The 17805-nt window shown below is 44.7% G+C and overlaps 1 protein-coding gene across 1 annotated transcript in view; it reads right to left on the bottom strand.

The window, feature by feature from the left end:
• LOC147008978 (neuromedin-U receptor 2-like) overlaps positions 1–17805 on the bottom strand; it is a 60771-nt gene that overhangs the window by 22117 nt on the left and 20849 nt on the right. The window contains exon 3 of the mRNA XM_085863766.1: positions 4986–5103. Coding sequence (XP_085719892.1) covers positions 4986–5103 — 118 coding nt within the window. The remainder of the gene's footprint in view (positions 1–4985; positions 5104–17805) is intronic.

Here is a 17805-nt window from a genome sequence, read left to right as displayed (position 1 = left end):
ATCATTATGTTCCATTATTATTCTCGTAATGTATCATTATTGTTATCACTACCACATTATTATCATTTCATTTCAATAGTAATACAAATACTCACATTCTATGCAGACAAACAAATAGACAAACGGACCCAACTGCAAATACCCTCTCCTCTGATGAGGGTAATAATAATCTTAATAAAATCAAAAGGGTACGAGCCAGGATGGCTTGGCCCCCTAATAAAAGTGAAAAAGTGAGGGCTTCAAGTTGTGGATCCAACGTTCCACAACTTGATCAAGGATGGTTGTGGACGCTTATTACAAGAAGAGTATTGTTACAGACTCGGAGTTCGAGGTTCGTCACGAGGGGAAGCACTCGGTTTCCTTCCGAATGCCCAGCCCTGTAGGCCGATGTGCTATGGAAAACTCTGCAGCCTGGTGGGTTGCTAAGCAGTCATGACCGCCAATTAACTTCATCAAATCTAAGAGGGTTATCCATCTAACACCATTTACCTGGGAGCTGACAAGATTAACCAAGTTTCATGCCCTCAGCACACATTCGGATTACAACTGAGCGACACAGTGAGTGTTTGCTGGCAAACGAGAGCAAATCACATGGCGTAAAACTTCCCATCTAATAATACTGCAGACTGTGCTGGACCAATGGAGGAGAGGATGCCACGAGCAGGTTGTACCGAATTGACATTGGGTTAATTTATCAAGGAACGTGAGAAAAAGCATGTGGCACAGTGAAGACGGGTTTATTCACAAGGGTATTCATACAGCAGGGACATACAGTATTTGTGTGGTGCGGCAAAGATTTACAGTGACACATTCATGCAAGAAAGAAACAAAGAGCAGAATTAACATTGATTCTTTCGAGCTTAAACACTCTTACTTCAACTACCATAACAGGTGCCATCAGGATCGTTCTGTGAAAGGGTAGATAAGTGAGAGAGAGATGAGAGAAAAGCTGACCTCTGGCTTACCCAACATGTACATGTGGGCATGTGCTAGTCCAAAGTCCAGGGTAGGCAAAGGTGGGGGGTGTCTGGGTGCATGTTGAGGAGATGCAAGTGAGATGCCGTGTCGGTGCATAGAGTGAGAAAAACAGGATGCAAGTCAGTGGTCACTCTTAAAAGAGCGGTTTATTCAGGCTTTGCCCTCACTGATAGTTCTTGTGTGTCCACGGTAGACAAGTCGGAAAAAGGAGAAAGAACGTGTAAGAATGAGAACTACTTATCATTTGTTATTGGTGATTTTACCTCTCCCTCAATACTGTGCTTGTACTGCTTGGCACTCGGTCCATTTTCTCAGCGATCCATTCCGTTACATTATGTTCCAACCACTACCAGCTCGTGCTCCAGAGGACTCACTCACAGAGGCACTCTCAGAACTCGCACAGAACTTAACAGCAGAAGAACTCCACTGTCCCCACAACCAACGCTGATAATTAAGGACACGGGTGAAGGGGGTGGGGTTTTGGAGGATCAAAGGTGAATTCCCACCTTTTGTGGGAGTGGTCTCAGGGAGCATGGGTGATGCACTGCCCTCCTTCCTCAAAGCGCAGCATGTTCATTGGTCTGAATGCATTCTGAGGTGACGTCATCCTCCCCGCGAAGTTGCTATGCTGGATTCACCTCCAGTCATCCTGAATGCACCACACATGTCAGCTCCCGACTTAACATGGGGCTGACATGCATTGGGCTCCATTTGTCTCTTGAATGCCCGGAAAAGGTGCAGATGGCTTGCTGGAGAGCAGGGCGATCCCCGCTGTTGGAAGATCATGAAGAATCGTGAGCCAAAGGTGGCTGTGGACAAGGCGAGATGATGGTCCCGAGGTGCAGGAAGGCGCTGGATCATGGTGAGCGAATGTGGTTGATGTGGTTGTGGAGTCGAAGCATCGTTGTTGGTTGAGATGATGTGGATAATGGAAGAATGCTGGAAAGGCAAGCTTGAATGGTGCTGTTTGAATGGAAATAAAGTGTGGTGTGTAATTTGAAGCAGGCAGGGTGGTTATCACTGGCATTCTGGGAGAATTGTGCTGAAGAATGCTTTGGTGGTGAAGATGGCAGTTTGGTTGTGGCGTGAATATTCAAACAAGTTTTGGCACTCATGCAAATTAGGCTGCGAACAGTGTGTGCTCGGTCATTTGAGGCGTTCGTATGCAGAGAAGGAAATGGGGGAAAAACCTAACTAATCCCTCACAACGCATATTCCTTCTGTAAGCCATTAGATAGAAGGGAAGGGCTCGATCTGAAACAAGTAATAATGAAATAAATAACTCGGGAACTGCCATATGTTGTGGGGCTCGCTTCTCAGCACTGCCACAATATATACCACGAAGGTCGTGACCTATACACCATCAGTGATAGAATATATATGAGTACTATGAGGGTAGTGACATGTACACACACCATCAACTGGAGAGTTCATAGGGCACCTTACTCCATGCAGTATTGGGGGGGGGGGGGAGAGGACATGGGTGGGGTCTGCGAAAGGCAAATTTGAGTGGTCAAAATGATGTAGTACTGCTAAATGAGAGGTTTGAAAGTGCCAATAAGGCGATTTGTCGTCTACATTGTTCAGATATATAATTTAATTGAAATGAAATATAGATTTTTAAGGTTGTAGAAAAAAAATTCTGAAGTTTACTGCTATTGATGCGGAGTCTTTTACACCACCTTGTCCAACAAGTTACATTAGATATTTGTGCCTGCTGTTTGTGTCCTTAATGACGTCCTTAAAAACTAATTTTCCTGTTTCAAATGATTTTCAATTTTGTTTCACTGCCAGCCAGGCAGACAGAATAAAAATATTTTCTGATCACTCCTCTCTGCGCAGGCACAATCGGGACAAATTCAGAGCCAAAGTGCTACTAAACTACAGGTTTGTTTTCTGATTCATGTTCAAAATAAAACATTCAATTGAAATGAAGTAGTTCCTCAATCATTAACGAACATTTGTGGACAAACAAACAGACAGACAGATAGACAAAGTGAACCAGTTGCTTAATCCCACTTTTCACTTCACGAGCATGGGGTAATAATGGAGTATATACTATGAAGGTAGTGATCGCATATACACCATCAATAATATAATATGTAATATGAAGGGAGTGACATGTACACCATCAATAATATAATATGTAATATGAAGGGAGTGACATGTACACCATCAATAATATAGTATATACTATGAAGGTAGTGACATGTACACCATCAATAATATAGTATGTAATATGAAGGGAGTGACATGTACACCATCAATAATACAGTATATACTATGAAGGGAGTGACATATACACCATTAATAATACAGTATATACTATGAAGGGAGTGACATGTACACCATCAATAATACAGTATGTACTATGAAGGTAGTGACATGTCCACCATCAATAATATAGCATATACGATGAAGGGAGTGACTATATATATATATATATATATATATATATATATATATATATATATATATATATATATATATATATATATACAGCATCAATAATACAGTACAGTATGTACGATGGAGGGAGTGACATATGCACCATCAATAATATAGTATATACTGTGAGGGTAGTGACATGTACACCATCAATAATACAGTATATACTATGAAGGGAGTGACATATACACCATAAATAATACAATATATACTGCGAGGGTAGTGTAATATACACCATAAATAATACAATATATACTATGAGGGTAGTGACATATACAACATCAATAATATAGTATGTACTATGAGGGTAGTGACATATACCATCAATAATACAGTATGTACTATGAGGGTAGTGACACAGATATTATATCATCAATAATAGAGTATGTACTATGAGGGTAATGACACATATATCATCAATAATACAGTATGTACTATGAGGGTAGTGACATATGCACCATCAATAATACAGTTTGTACTGTGAGGGTAGTGACACATATATCATCAATAATACAGTATGTACTATGAGGGTAGTGACATATGCACCATCAATAATACAGTTTGTACTGTGAGGGTAGTGACATATATTATATCATCATTAATAGAGTATGTACTATGAGGGTAGTGACATATGCACCATCAATAATACAGTTTGTACTGTGAGGGTAGTGACATATATTATATCATCATTAATAGAGTATGTACTATGAGGGTAGTGACACATATATCATCAATAATACAGTATGTACTATGAGGGTAGTGACACATATATTATATCATCAATAATAGAGTATGTACTATGAGGGTAGTGATATATATCATCAATAATACAGTATGTACTATGAGGGTAGTGACATATGCACCATCAATAATACAGTATGTACTATGAGGGTAGTGACATATGCACCATCAATAATACAGTTTGTACTGTGAGGGTAGTGACACATATATCATCAATAATACAGTATGTACTGTGAGGGTAGTGACAATATTCATCATCAGTAATGGAGTAGGCTCTATAGTCTATATTCTACAAGGGTATTTCTCGGGAAAGTTGTTTTTTTTTTTTTTTTCATTTTTACACATTTCTTCGAAACGCAAGTGTTGGTGCAAATTGCAGATCTATTTTCTTTCCAAGCTCCCAATACAAATTTAAAGTTCCAGCAATATCACTCACTCATTTCCCTGATGGTCGTCCATGACATGTGCATTCACTCCGAAACTGTTGGAAAGTGTGATCACCTGGTATCAAGATGTTCGCTCTCGTATAAACATAATGCAGTTTATAACTTCCACGAATGGAAACGAGCAATCTGTCGCATTCCCCATAGTTGGACACTCTAACCATTAGCCAATTTCTTCTTTTTTTCTCGTACATATTGGCACCACAAGAGGCATTTCTGCAGGAACATTACTCAGGTAAAGGATGTTATTGAATTCACAACTATGAGCAGGAATTTTACTTTCGCTATAACTCCCCTCATATCTATAGTTTGGTGATGAAAATGTTAGAAGCCTACCAATTCTAGAGCATATCGTCAGGCAATATGACCACGTACCGAGCATCTTGGACACAGAGTGGCGAGGAGAATGCTTTGAACGCACCGCACTGAAAGGTTCCTGTAACCCCTGCATTTGAGTCTTCAGCTGTAGCTTCTGTACATTCGCTCTTCTGAGCTGTCAAAAGGTACATCATATAGATTGGTACTTATTTTATTCCCAATCATGAATCTGAAAGCATTACATTGAGGATATGTTGAGAAAGACTAAAATGAAAGTCGTTTTTGAAAGATGTTCCGTGTACATAATTTCAACGACAAGATTGTGGATGGTGGAACATGATGTGATTGCATAGAACAGAGAATGAAAATTTAAATGTGCTCCAGAACAACAATATTGCTTAATCTCAAATAAAATTGTCGACACTGACAAAACGGAGAACTTTTCAGTTCTTGTGTTTTCTAAAGTTTTTATGTTTAAACCAAGAAAACCGTCATTCAAGAAAAAATGATGCAGGAAGAAGAGGTCTCATATCCACATTGCATTCTGTTTCTTTTAATTAATGTCTCCAGAACCATGTAATCTTCTTTAATAATTATAATCTATCTTCTTCTATTATGTCGATATATAATTGCAACTTATCTGATTGTGTCTGAGCGGGGTAAGCGTCGTAACCACAGCACGTACAATGCTGAATGATACCCATTTAAGAGCTTTTGGGTCCAGACAGTGCATGCAGAGGTTTACAAATATCGATATTCATGTAATTTAAGGTTGCATTCATGTTTATTGTGCATGTGGTGTAGATGCCCAGAGTCGTTGGTTTGCACATCTGCCAGAAGTAAAAAAAAAACAACATAACCACAAACTATTCAGGCAGTTCTGCTTATGTATAATTACCTTTCTGTCAATTTACTTCACTGAGAAACCTTATCAGTCTTAACAGTTAGTCATTATTCTGCTGTCAAAGGAAAATCATAACCAAAAAAACAATTTGAATTCCCTTACCAAGGTTTTTCCCGAGGAGTGGGGCGAGGGTGGGGTTGAGGACTTGAAGAATAAAATGGGAGTGGAGGACAGAGAGTTGTGGTGGGGTGGGGGGGGGACGGAGAAGGGACAGAGTTGGGAAAGGTGGGTTGAAGGTTTGGAGGGTAGATGGCAGGAGGGTTATTGAAACCTTTGGGTTGGGTGGGGGAGGTTGAGGACTTGGGATGAGGACTTGTTGTTGGGATGAGGGAGTGAGGACTTGAAGTCACATTTTACATTAAGTGGAATTTCTTGGGTCCCTGCCATTATGCTGCCAAAGGACATTCCTGGAAAACTCCCAAAATATTCCATTCTATTGGAAACTAATTTCCTTCCAACAGCGCCATGGAAATAGGGTCACTGCTAATCTATATAAGGAGTTAAAAACGTAAAGCACAGTGAGGCGGTGAAGTGGTGAGTGAATCAGTGAGGGGGTGAAGCCGTGAAGCCATGAAGCCGAAATGCAGATTAAACATGTCCCGTTTGAATGTTAATTCCCAAAGATCCCAAAGACCCCTTAAGACCGAAATGACCCCGAGGATCCAAAAGACACAGATAACCCAAAAATCCCTGAGGACCCAGAAGACCCAAAATATCCTGATGACTCGGATGACCCAAAAGTCCCTGAGGACCCAAAAGACCCCGAAGAACCAAAAGTCACTGTTGACCCTGAAGACCCAAAATCACGGAGGACCCAAAAGACCCTGAAGAAACAAAAGTCTTTGACAACACAAAAGACCCTCAAGACCCAAAAGTCACCAAGGACCCCAAAAACCCCAAAGAACCAAAAAGACCTGTCTCCCTTCCTGTCTCCCTCCTCCAAATTCTGGTGTTGTCTACGCAAGTCTGTTTCTGGTGTACGTTCCCTTCCATCCCCTCCCTTACCTCAAATGGCCACACAGATGACACTGCACGTGAAAAGGCTGAATGCCGAAACTCCGTGTTTGCTTCTAAATCTTGTGTCCCAAGCCAATCACTTTCTGTAGCCACCTTACCTAGTCGCACCAAACTGTTCCTGGACTCTGTGTCCTTTTCTCCTGACAAAGTAAAAAGTTTGCTGTCAAACTTCGACTCTGTTTCTGCAACCGGTCCAGACGGCATCAGCCCACGTGTCCTAAAAACCCGCTCTGCTGCTCTTGCTCACCTTCTCTCTGTTCTGTTCACCCTCTCATTTGCTCAAGGTCATCTGCCATCTGCTTGGAAATCAGCAGACATTACTGCCCTCCATAAAAAGGATCCCTGCAACTACAGACCAATCAGCCTTCTCTCAATCATCAGTAAGGTTATGGAATCCATCATCGCTTCAGACATTAAATCCTTCCTCTTCTCCAATGGCTTGATTTCCCATCATCAATTTGGATTAAGACCAGGTCACTCCACCCTGGATATGCTGCTTCTGCTCTCCCAACAATGGATGGAGATCTTCAATGCCAGACATGAAATCAGAGCCATCTCCCAAGACATATCACATGCTTTTGATATTGTCTGGCAACCTACCCCGCTCATCAAACTCTCTTCCTCTGGTATCCAAGAACATCTCCACTCAAAGCTCGCAGACTTCCTCTCCTATCACAGCCAACATGTGGCCCTTAATGGAGTTCTCTCATACCCTCTTCCTGTCCAGGCTGGAGTTCCTCAAGGCAGTGTTCTGGGCCCTGTTCTTTTTCTGGTTTTTATCAATGATCTATCTGACTCTGGAAAATTCTCTTTATCTCTTTGCTGATGACTCCACCCTCCGCTGTACCATCTGTCATCCCTCAGATCGGCACGCAGCAGCTTCTTCACTCTCTGCAGATCTGGATAAAATCACAAACTGGTCCAACACGTGGAACATGTCTTTCAATCCTGATAAATCTCACACTCTCACTTCACTATGTCTCTCCAAAAGGACCATCTGGAACCCCCCCCCACCCCCCTCAAAATCTTTCTTTCTCAACTATCCTCTTGAAGAAGTCCTTTCACTCAAGCTTTTGGGTCTCACTATCTGTCATGATCTTTTCTGGGAAAGTCATAGTTCCAAGTTGGCTTCCAAAGCTGGTTACTGACATCCTCCATTGCATAAAGGCCTTGTTTGGCACACCTGAGCTCCTGACCACATACAAAGCTTTTGTCTGCAGCTCGATGGAGTACTGCTCTCCCCTCTGGGCTGATGCTCCTACCTCTCACCTTTCTCGGCTTCACGCTGTGGAAACCAAGGCATGTCGGCTCATTGGTGTGACGCGTGATGAAACTGAGTCTTTGGGTCTTTCACTGTCTTACCACAGGCAGGTCGGTGGTCTTTCTGTCTTCTACCATCTCCTCTCCGGCCTCGCCCCCCCCCCAACCCCTTGCTTTTGTCTGCGATATTTTGTCCCCCCCCCATATTTCCGTAGGGCGATCAAGGACTGCCAGCAACCCCTTTCTGGTGAAACTACCAAAATCAAGAATCACTGCTCACCTTCACTCTTTTATTCCTCTTTTTCCCCACCTTTGGAACAAACTCCCACACACTCTTCAATCCCACTCCTCCCTCCAGGTCTTCAAAACAGCTGTTCACCACCAACTCTTATCTTCCCCCATCCAAATCCATGATCTTTTCTACCCCTGCAAATCCACCTCCTTCAAATACCCTGCTTTCCTTCCTGAAAGTCCCTGTCGTGTAAGGACCTGAAAGTCCCTGTCATGTCCATCTTGTTTATCCTGTGTACCCTCTCCCTTCCACAGATCTCCTCATGTCTCTGTTCCATACTGTTTTTTTCCTTCCCTCTCCCGCCCCTCTTGTCCCCTGCTCCCCTTGTATGTTATGCGTTGTTAGCTCTCATACGAGCTTCAACAGTGTATACAAAAAAGACCCCAAAAGTCACGAAAGACCCAAAAGACCATGAAGACCCAAATGTCCCCAAGGACCCAAAAGATGCCGGACCCAGAGGACCAAAAATACCCCTAGGATCCAAAAGACCCCAACACCATTTAGACCCCTTACAACCTACAGACAGATTAGACAGCTTAGACCCTTGATCATTTAGACCACTTTGACCTTTTTGTATCACAAATAAATTTCAAATAAATATAATACCACTAATATTACAAATATATTTGTCGAAAATGAATGTTTGTATTATGATTGGTGTAAATCATGATAACACAGCACATCTGTGACGTCAATTTCTGCAACAACATGCGGAGAGGTGAGTGTAGTGAGCCGATCCATGATAGTCTGCACTCATAAGTGTGTGTGTGTGTGTGTGTGTGTGTGTGTGTGTGTGTGTGTGTGTGTGTGTGTGTGTGTGTGTGTGTGTGTGTGTGTGTGTGTGTGTGTGTGTGTGTGTGTGTGTGTGTGTGTGTGTGTGTGTGTGTGTGTGTGTGAGTGTGTGTGTGTGTGTGTGTGTGTGTGTACAGTATGTGTTTGTGTTTGTATTAATTCGATTTTGGTGAAGATCTGAATCCGAATCTGGATACGAGAACTATTTGATTTTCTAAGTGATTCTTCACCATTGAGAGATCGGATCAAAAACGATGTATAGCATGCTATTTCACAAATGTATTGGGCCCGATTTGTTCTCATGGATCAGGCATTGCGGGGTGGAGGTATGCACTTTACCGAGTGCCCTTCTTTTTGTCTTTGTGTGTTTGTTTCTTTTTTCTGTGTGTGATAGAATTCTTAGGAACAGGTGTGTGTGTGTGTGTGTCCTTGATTAGTGTCTACAAATGCACATTTCATAATGTGGAATGGCGTCCTCCCAATGCAGGTTTAAAGTATCCACCTTTATTTCAGTAAGGGGGTCAGTGGGAAGGCGTCGCTCTCCGTACATCCCCCTCCCTTCTGAGCTTCCCTTCCCTCTGTCCTCTCCTCTCCCTTCCCTCTGTCCTCTCCTCTCCCTTCCCTCTGTCCCCTCCTCTCCCTTCCCTCTGTCCTCTCTTCTCCCTTCCCTTCTTCCTGTCCCCTCCCTTCCCTCCGGCCTCTCCCCTCCCTACCCTCCGTCCTCTCCCTTCCCTCCGTCCTCTCCCTTCCCTCCGTCCTCTCCCTTCCCTCCGTCCTCTCCTTTCCCTCCGTCCTCTCCCCTCCTTTCCCTCCGTCCTCTCCCCTCCTCTCCCCTCCCTCCATCCTTTCCCCTCCCTCCGTTCCCCTCCCCTCCATTCCCTCCATCCTTTCCCCTCCCTTCCATTCCAGCATCCTCTCCCCTCCCCTTCCTTCTCTCCGTCCTTTCCCTTCCCTCTGTCTTCTCCCCTCCTCTTCCTTCTCTCCGTCCTCTCCCCTCCACCCTTCCCTCTGTCCTCTCCCCTCCCCTCCCTTCCCTCTGTCCTCTCCCTTCCCTCCATTCCCTCTGTCCTCTCCCTCCTCCTCCGTTCCTTCTGTCCTCTCCGCTCCCCTCCATTCCCTTTGTCTTCTCACCTCCTTCCCTCCCCACTCTCTCTCTCCCTCCCCCCACACTCTCTCCCGCCTCCCTCTACATGCTCTCCCCCCATCCCTTCACGCTCTCTCCCCTCCCTCCCTCCACTCTCTCTCCCCTCCCTCCTTCCACTCTCTCTCTCCCTCCACTCTCTCTCCCTCTCCCTCCACTCTCTCTCTCTCTCCCTCCACTCTCTCTCTCTCTCTCTCCCTCCACTCTCTCTCTCCCTCCCTCCCTCCACTCTCTCTCTCCCTCCCTCCGTCTCTCTCTCTCTCTCTCTCTCTCTCTCTCTCTCTCTCTCTCTCTCTCTCTCTCTCTCTCTCTCTCTCTCTCTCTCTCTCTCTCTCTCTCTCTCTCTCTCTCTCTCTCTCTCTCTCTCTCTCTCTCTCTCTCTCTCTCTCTCTCTCTCTCTCTCTCTCTCTCCCTCTCCCTCCACTCTCTCTCACTCTCTCCCTCCACTCTCTCTCCCTCCCTCCCTCCACTCTCTCTCCCTCCCTCCACTCTCTCCCTCCCTCCCTCCACTCTCTCTCTCTCTCTCTCTCCCTCCACTCTCTCTCTCCCTCCACTCTCTCTCTCCCTCCACTCTCTCTCTCTCCCTCCACTCTCTCTCTCTCCACTCTCTCTCTCTCTCTCTCCCTCCATTCTCTCTCTCTCTCTCTCTCTCTCTCTCTCTCTCTCTCTCTCTCTCTCTCTCTCTCTCTCTCTCTCTCTCCCTCCACTCTCTCTCTCTCCCTCCACTCTCTCTCCCTCCACTCTCTCTCTCTCCCTCCACTCTCTCTCTCTCCCTCCACTCTCTCTCTCTCTCCCTCCACTCTCTCTCTCCCTCCACTCTCTCTCTCTCCCTCCACTCTCTCTCTCTCTCTCCCTCCACTCTCTCTCTCTCTCTCTCTCTCTCCACTCTCTCTCTCTCTCTCCCTCCACTCTCTCTCTCCCTCCACTCTCTCTCACTCTCTCCCTCCACTCTCTCTCACTCTCTCCCTCCACTCTCTCCCTCCCTCCCTCCCTCCACTCTCTCTCCCTCCCTCCGTCCTCTCTCTCTCTCTCTCTCTCTCTCTCTCTCTCTCTCTCTCTCTCTCTCTCTCTCTCTCTCTCTCTCTCTCTCTCTCTCTCTCTCTCTCTCTCTCTCTCTCTCTCTCTCTCTCTCTCTCTCTCTCTCTCTCTCTCTCTCTCTCTCTCTCTCTCTCTCTCTCTCTCTCTCTCTCTCTCTCTCTCTCTCTCTCTCTCTCTCTCTCTCTCTCTCTCTCTCTCTCTCTCTCCCTCTCCCTCCACTCTCTCTCACTCTCTCCCTCCACTCTCTCTCCCTCCCTCCCTCCACTCTCTCTCCCTCCCTCCACTCTCTCTCCCTCCCTCCCTCCACTCTCTCTCTCTCTCCCTCCACTCTCTCTCCCTCTCCCTCCACTCTCTCTCTCCCTCCACTCTCTCTCTCTCCCTCCACTCTCTCTCTCCCTCCACTCTCTCTCTCCCTCCATTCTCTCTCTCTCTCCCTCCACTCTCTCGCTCTCTCTCTCCCTCCACTCTCTCTCTCTCTCTCCCTCCACTCTCTCTCCCTCCACTCTCTCTCTCCCTCCACTCTCTCTCTCCCTCCACTCTCTCTCTCCCTCCACTCTCTCTCTCTCCCTCCACTCTCTCTCTCTCCCTCCACTCTCTCTCTCTCCCTCCTCTCTCTCTCTCCCTCCACTCTCTCTCTCTCCCTCCACTCTCTCTCTCCCTCCACTCTCTCTCTCCCTCCACTCTCTCTCTCCCTCCACTCTCTCTCTCTCTCCCTCCACTCTCTCTCTCTCTCCCTCCACTCTCTCTCTCTCCCTCCACTCTCTCTCTCCCTCCACTCTCTCTCTCTCCCTCCACTCTCTCTCTCTCCCTGCACTCTCTCTCCCCTCCCTCTACTCTCTCTCTCCCCTTCCTCCCTCCACTCTCTCCACTCTCTTTCTCCCTCCCTCCACTCTCTTTCTCCCTCCCTCCACTCTCTTTGTCCCTCCCTCCACTCTCTTTCTCCCTCCCTCCACTCTCTTTCTCCCTCCCTCCACTCTCTTTCTCCCCTCCCTCCACTCTCTCTCCCCTCCCTCCACTCTCTCTCCCCTCCCTCCACTCTCTCTCCCCTCCCTCCACTCTCTCTCTCTCCCCTCCCTCCACTCTCTCTCCCCTCCCTCCACTCTCTCCCTCTCCCTCTCCCTCCCTCTACTCTCCCTCTCGCTCCCACCACTCTCTTTTCCCTCCCTCCACTCTCTCTCCCACCATTCTCTCTCTCTCCCTCCCACCACTCTCTCTCCCACCACTCTCTCTCCCACCACTCTCTCTCCCACCACTCTCTCTCCCACCACTCTCTCTCTCTCCCTCCACTCTCTCTCCCCTCCCTCCCTCCACTCCCTCTCAACATTCCCGTCAGCAAACCGACGGGGTTGTATTTGCCAGTATCAAATGTTAAAGGGGAAAATTGTTTTAATATATTTTTGGAAAGAGGAGATAAATGCCATGTTACATGATGACATCCATCATTCTGTGACATCACATTGTGGACGGTTGAGCTCGAGCTGAAATGTCACAAAAATAAAGTTGTAAAGTTAACGCAGATATCAACTCCGGATTGTCAGAGGCATATTTGAAAGTCTTGTTTCAAAAGATAAATGAATAATTTAAAATACATTTTTAGGTTAATTTTTGTCGAGGAAACAGGTTGTGACCGTATTTTGACGTTTCGGTCGCTTTTTAATGAGTAAATCGTGTTTAAAATAATCGATTTTTTTCTCTTTATTTGTGCTCGAATAAAAATGTTACGAAGTTTAAACTGAAAATTGAAGGTCTAGTACTTTATTTTTTGGAATTGCCAGAATTATCGTGCATTTGCAATGATCGATCGTACAAGAGGTTAAAATATCAGACAAATACGATACTTATCGGACATCTGGCAACCCTATTATTTTGATATCGGTGTCATTTATTAAAGGTCTAAACCAGTGGTTCTCAACCTTTTTTCCCCCATGCACCCTTTTCACCATATGTCAGAATGTCATTCCCCCCTTTCCAAAATTCTCTGACTCCAAAGGTGCATTCCAAATAATATGCATATAATATTGAAAATCTCTTATTTTGTCTGCATTAGTACATATACATTCACTTGGATTATTTTCATAGTGGAGTTTTACATATTTAATAGCAATAGAAAATGTTGATTGATTTTAAAACTTAAATAAAAGCAGTTTTTTTTATATTCATAACTAATTACTTAACAGACTAAAGTTACTGAAGCATACTTAAATAAACAAAAAGTTCAATATAATGCCAGGGTATTGTAATTCATTTTATTTTGATGAAGATTACAGTCAATGAGAAACCTGTAATTGTTGTTTTCTTTGCCAATTCTTCGATACATGGAGGAGTACTTGAAAGGGCACAACACAGGTCATTTTCAACCTCCAATGTACTTCGTTGCTTCGTTTTCATTTGCAACAGAGTTGAAAAGCCTGACTCACAAAGATGTGTCACCACAAATGGAAGCAATGCATGGATAGCTCTTTCTGCCACTTTTGGGTAGGAATCGCACATCAAGGACCAAAATTCTGTGATTGATTTCTCAACGAACATGTCTCTTGCTCCCGAATCAGTCTTCAGCTCCAGAAATTCATCTTGACAATCATCAGGAACTTTTTCAATTGACAATTTAAGTGGATTTCGCACTAAATCCAACTCATCACTGAGTTCAGGAAAATATTGGCTGAATTCATTATCCAGTGGGGTCAAATGCTGCAAAATTTCATTTTTGCAAATTCCCCAGGTCAAAAAACCAGTAAAGACCAGTAGCTTACTGGTCAACTGGTACCAGTTGAAAACCAGTAGCCAACTGGTACCAGTAAAGCCAGTTGGTTTCTTACTGGTTTTAATATGGAAATTGGAATAGAGTGATATATTACCAGTTGAAATACAATTGTATTTAACTAACTGGTATCAACTGGGACCAGTACATTGTAACTGGTGTCAACTGGGAGACCAGTACATTGCAACTGGTATCAACTGGGACCAGTACATTGCAACTGGTATCAACTGGAACCAGTAAGACTTTAACTGGTACAAATATGAGCTACTGGTTTTTTCAACTGGGAAATTGGAATTCTGACTGAATTTAACTGGTACCAGTTGAAACCAATAGAGACCAGTTAAAGACCAATTAGAACCAATAGAGACCAGTTGAAAATGTGTACTGGTTTTAACTGGTTTTTCGACCTGGGTCTGGAATCACTTGGTCTTCACCACCAGCAACAAGAATTGATGACAGTTTCTCAAACATTGCAACATTTTTGATCTTGACCTTTCTCTTCCAATTTTCCAGCTTGCTCATGAAAGCTTTCAAGGAATCCATGAATTTTATGATGTATGTATTCTTTCCTTGCATCTGAAGATTCAGTTTATTCAGCTGCTCAAAAATGTCAACCAAATAGGCAAGGTGCATGATCCATTCCTCATCATCCAGCCAGGCAAAAAATTCCATCTTACCCTGATCTTCAAAAAATAATTTGAGCTCATCTCCAAGCTCAAATACTACTCGCTCAGTTACATTTCCTCTTGAAAGACATGGAACATTTGTGTGGAAAAGACGCAAATGATGGCCTGCATCCATGCCAATACATTACTGCTTGAAAAGTCATGAGTTGAGAGCTCCTCCTTTGACAAAATTCACAATTTTAATTGTTTGATCCAAAACCTTCCCTCGTGGAGCTGGAAGTGTTTTTGAGGCCAGTGCCTGACGATGGATCATACAATGAATGCCTTTCACTTTTGGAGCTCGCTTTTTCACACAAACTTGAAATCCAGATTTTGTCCCCAACATAGCTGGTGCTCCATTTGTACAGCACCCACACATTATCCCACAAAAGATTTTCTGCTTCAAAGAAAGTTGAAACCTTTTCCAAAATATCTGAGGCCTTGGTAGTTGTTTCAAGAGGAGAACAAAAGAGAAACTCTTCTTTAAATGAACCTGAGTGAACACATGTTGCAAACACCAGCAACTGGGAACACGATGCCACATCAGTCATTTCATCAAGTTGAATTGAAAATACGCCAAATGCTGCAGACTTGATCTCCTGCACAACTTGATCCTTGATGTCAATGGCCATGTCACTGATCCTCCTTTGAACAGTACTGTTTGATAGTGAAACTGCTGCAAGTTTTTTCTCCAAGCCATTTCCCAACACAATTTCCACCATTTTGAGAGTGCAAGGTTTGATCAAAGTTTCCCCAATTACTTGTGGGGTTTTTTTCTGCTTTGCTATCTCCAGTGCTATGACATAAGAAGCTTCAATAACCTTTTGGTTCATTTGTTGGAATACCCCTGTTGAATCCAGCTTCATCTTTTTGAGAGCATTCCCATGATGTTCAAAAAAGCTTTTATCCTTGTCCTTGTGTTGAGGATGAACATTCTGCAAATGTTCATTCAACTTTGTTGGTTTCATAGAATAATTTGACAAAGCTTTGCGACAGATAACACATTGAGGCCTTTCTTCTCCATTGATGATGATGGATGTGAATCCATATTGAATATATGAATCATCATACCCTCTTTTTTGACACTCATGATGGGCTCCAAATTCTGTGAATAAAAAAACAAGGATAATGCAAATGCAAAAAGATACTCTTCTAGTCTTGGGGGATTTCAATGCATCGATGTTTTTCAGGTTTTACAGCACTTGTATGGACGGGATTCTGGGGAGGATGTCGGAGAGCTCAAGCTGCGGTGAATCGTTTGGGAATGTCAAGATCTCTGACCTTGATTTCGCAGATGATGCCTATTCCTAAGAGATAATGATCACCTGTCTCTCATCATCTGATAGGGATGGTTATGAGACATGTGTTGGTCCCCATGGGTCTTGAACTGTGAACCAGAATAGCACTAAGTTCCTTGACTTTGCAAGAAGTCATGGACTTAGGGTGGCTGGTTCATGGTTTCAGCGCCCACAAGCTCATCGCTGGACTTGGTATTCCAACGTTGGCGGTGTGGCAAAGGAGATTGACCATGTGCTCATTGATGGTTGCTGAAGGATGATCCAGGACTACAGGGTCAACCAGAGTACTCAGTCCCTCAATACTGACTACCGGCTTGTTTTAGAAACTCTTAAGTTTCAGCTTCAATCGAGGAGAATGGTACCATCCCAGCCTAGGCTGGATGTTGGCAAGCTCAAGGATGAGAGGGTAGCTGAGGAGTTTGTGAACAGGCTGAGTGGAGATTTGGGGGGTCTGGGTGCTTTAGGGGATCCTGAAGAGTTGTGGAGTGCCTTCAAGACCACCATCCTTGATGTTGCCAGGAGATGTCTTGGAACTCACCGGAGGGCGAAGAAGAATTTTGATTCTCTCTCTGTGATTGATCTTTGATCAAGTGATTCTCATCCTGCTTACAGGGGAATTCACGCATTGCATTCATCCAAGACCGTCCATCGGTATACTGCAGTTAGAGCAGAGGGTGGTGGACTCTTGACAGAGGAGTATGAAGTGAAGGCCCGCTTGGCCGGTTACTTTGAGGGGCTGTACCAGGCTGATCCACCAGCTGTTGAGTTGGACATCAGGTGTTTTACAATCCCTGTTGCTGACCCTCCAATCAACTGTGTTCCACCTTCGTTTGTGGAAACACAGGCTGTGGTGAACCGGTTGAAATGGGGTGAAGCTCCTGGGATCTGTGGCATCCATGCTGAACTTATCAAGGCTGGTGGAAATGCTGCACTCATGTCATTGCATGCAGTTCTGTGCTCTACCTGGAATACAGGCATCATCCCAACTGACTGGACGAGGGGCCTTGTCCCTCTTTGGAAAGGGAAGGGTGACCGTCAAGACTGCAACAACTACTGAGGGGTGACACTGCTCTTAGTGCCGGACAAGGTCTTTGCTCGGATAATTCTTGATCGGGTTCACTGCCATCTGCTTGAGCACCAGTGACCAGAGCAGTCAGGCTTTACACCAAAGAGGTCAAAGATTGATCGTATCAATGCTCTTCGGGTCCTCACCGATCGCAGGCGAGAGTTTTTGCAGGGGCTGCCTGCAGCCGATGTTGATCTCTGTAAAGTGTTTGATTCAGTGAATCGGGATGCCCTCTGGTGGATTCTTGGTCTTAGTGGGGTGTGACCAAAACTGATCAATCTGAAGTCTGAATGATACTGTGGTACTGAGAGTGCTGTGAGATGTGGTGGTACCATCTCTGACTTATTTCCAGTTATTACTGGAGTTCATCAGGGGTGTGTACTGGCTCCCATACTTTTCAGCACTTGCTGGGATGGGATTCTGGGGAGGATGTCGGAGAGATCCAGTTGCGGTGAATCCTTTGGGAATGTCACGATCTCTGACCTTGATTTCAAAGATGATGCAGTCATCTTTGCGGAAACTCTGGATATCCTTTTGGGGGCCCTTGAGGTGCTGAATGAGGAGTCGGAGCCGCTGGGATTACTGGTTTCCTTGGTCAAAACTAAGATTCAGGCTTTCAATGACATCTTGGATCCTGCTGTCCTGT

The sequence above is a fragment of the Eptatretus burgeri genome, chromosome 18 (genome assembly GCF_056783735.1).
Source record: "Eptatretus burgeri isolate ZD-2024b chromosome 18, Ebu_testis_v1, whole genome shotgun sequence".
NCBI classification, from domain to species: domain Eukaryota; kingdom Metazoa; phylum Chordata; class Myxini; order Myxiniformes; family Myxinidae; genus Eptatretus; species Eptatretus burgeri.
The sequence above is the reverse complement of the archived record's forward strand: the minus strand, read 5'-3'. Positions and strand labels throughout refer to the sequence as shown.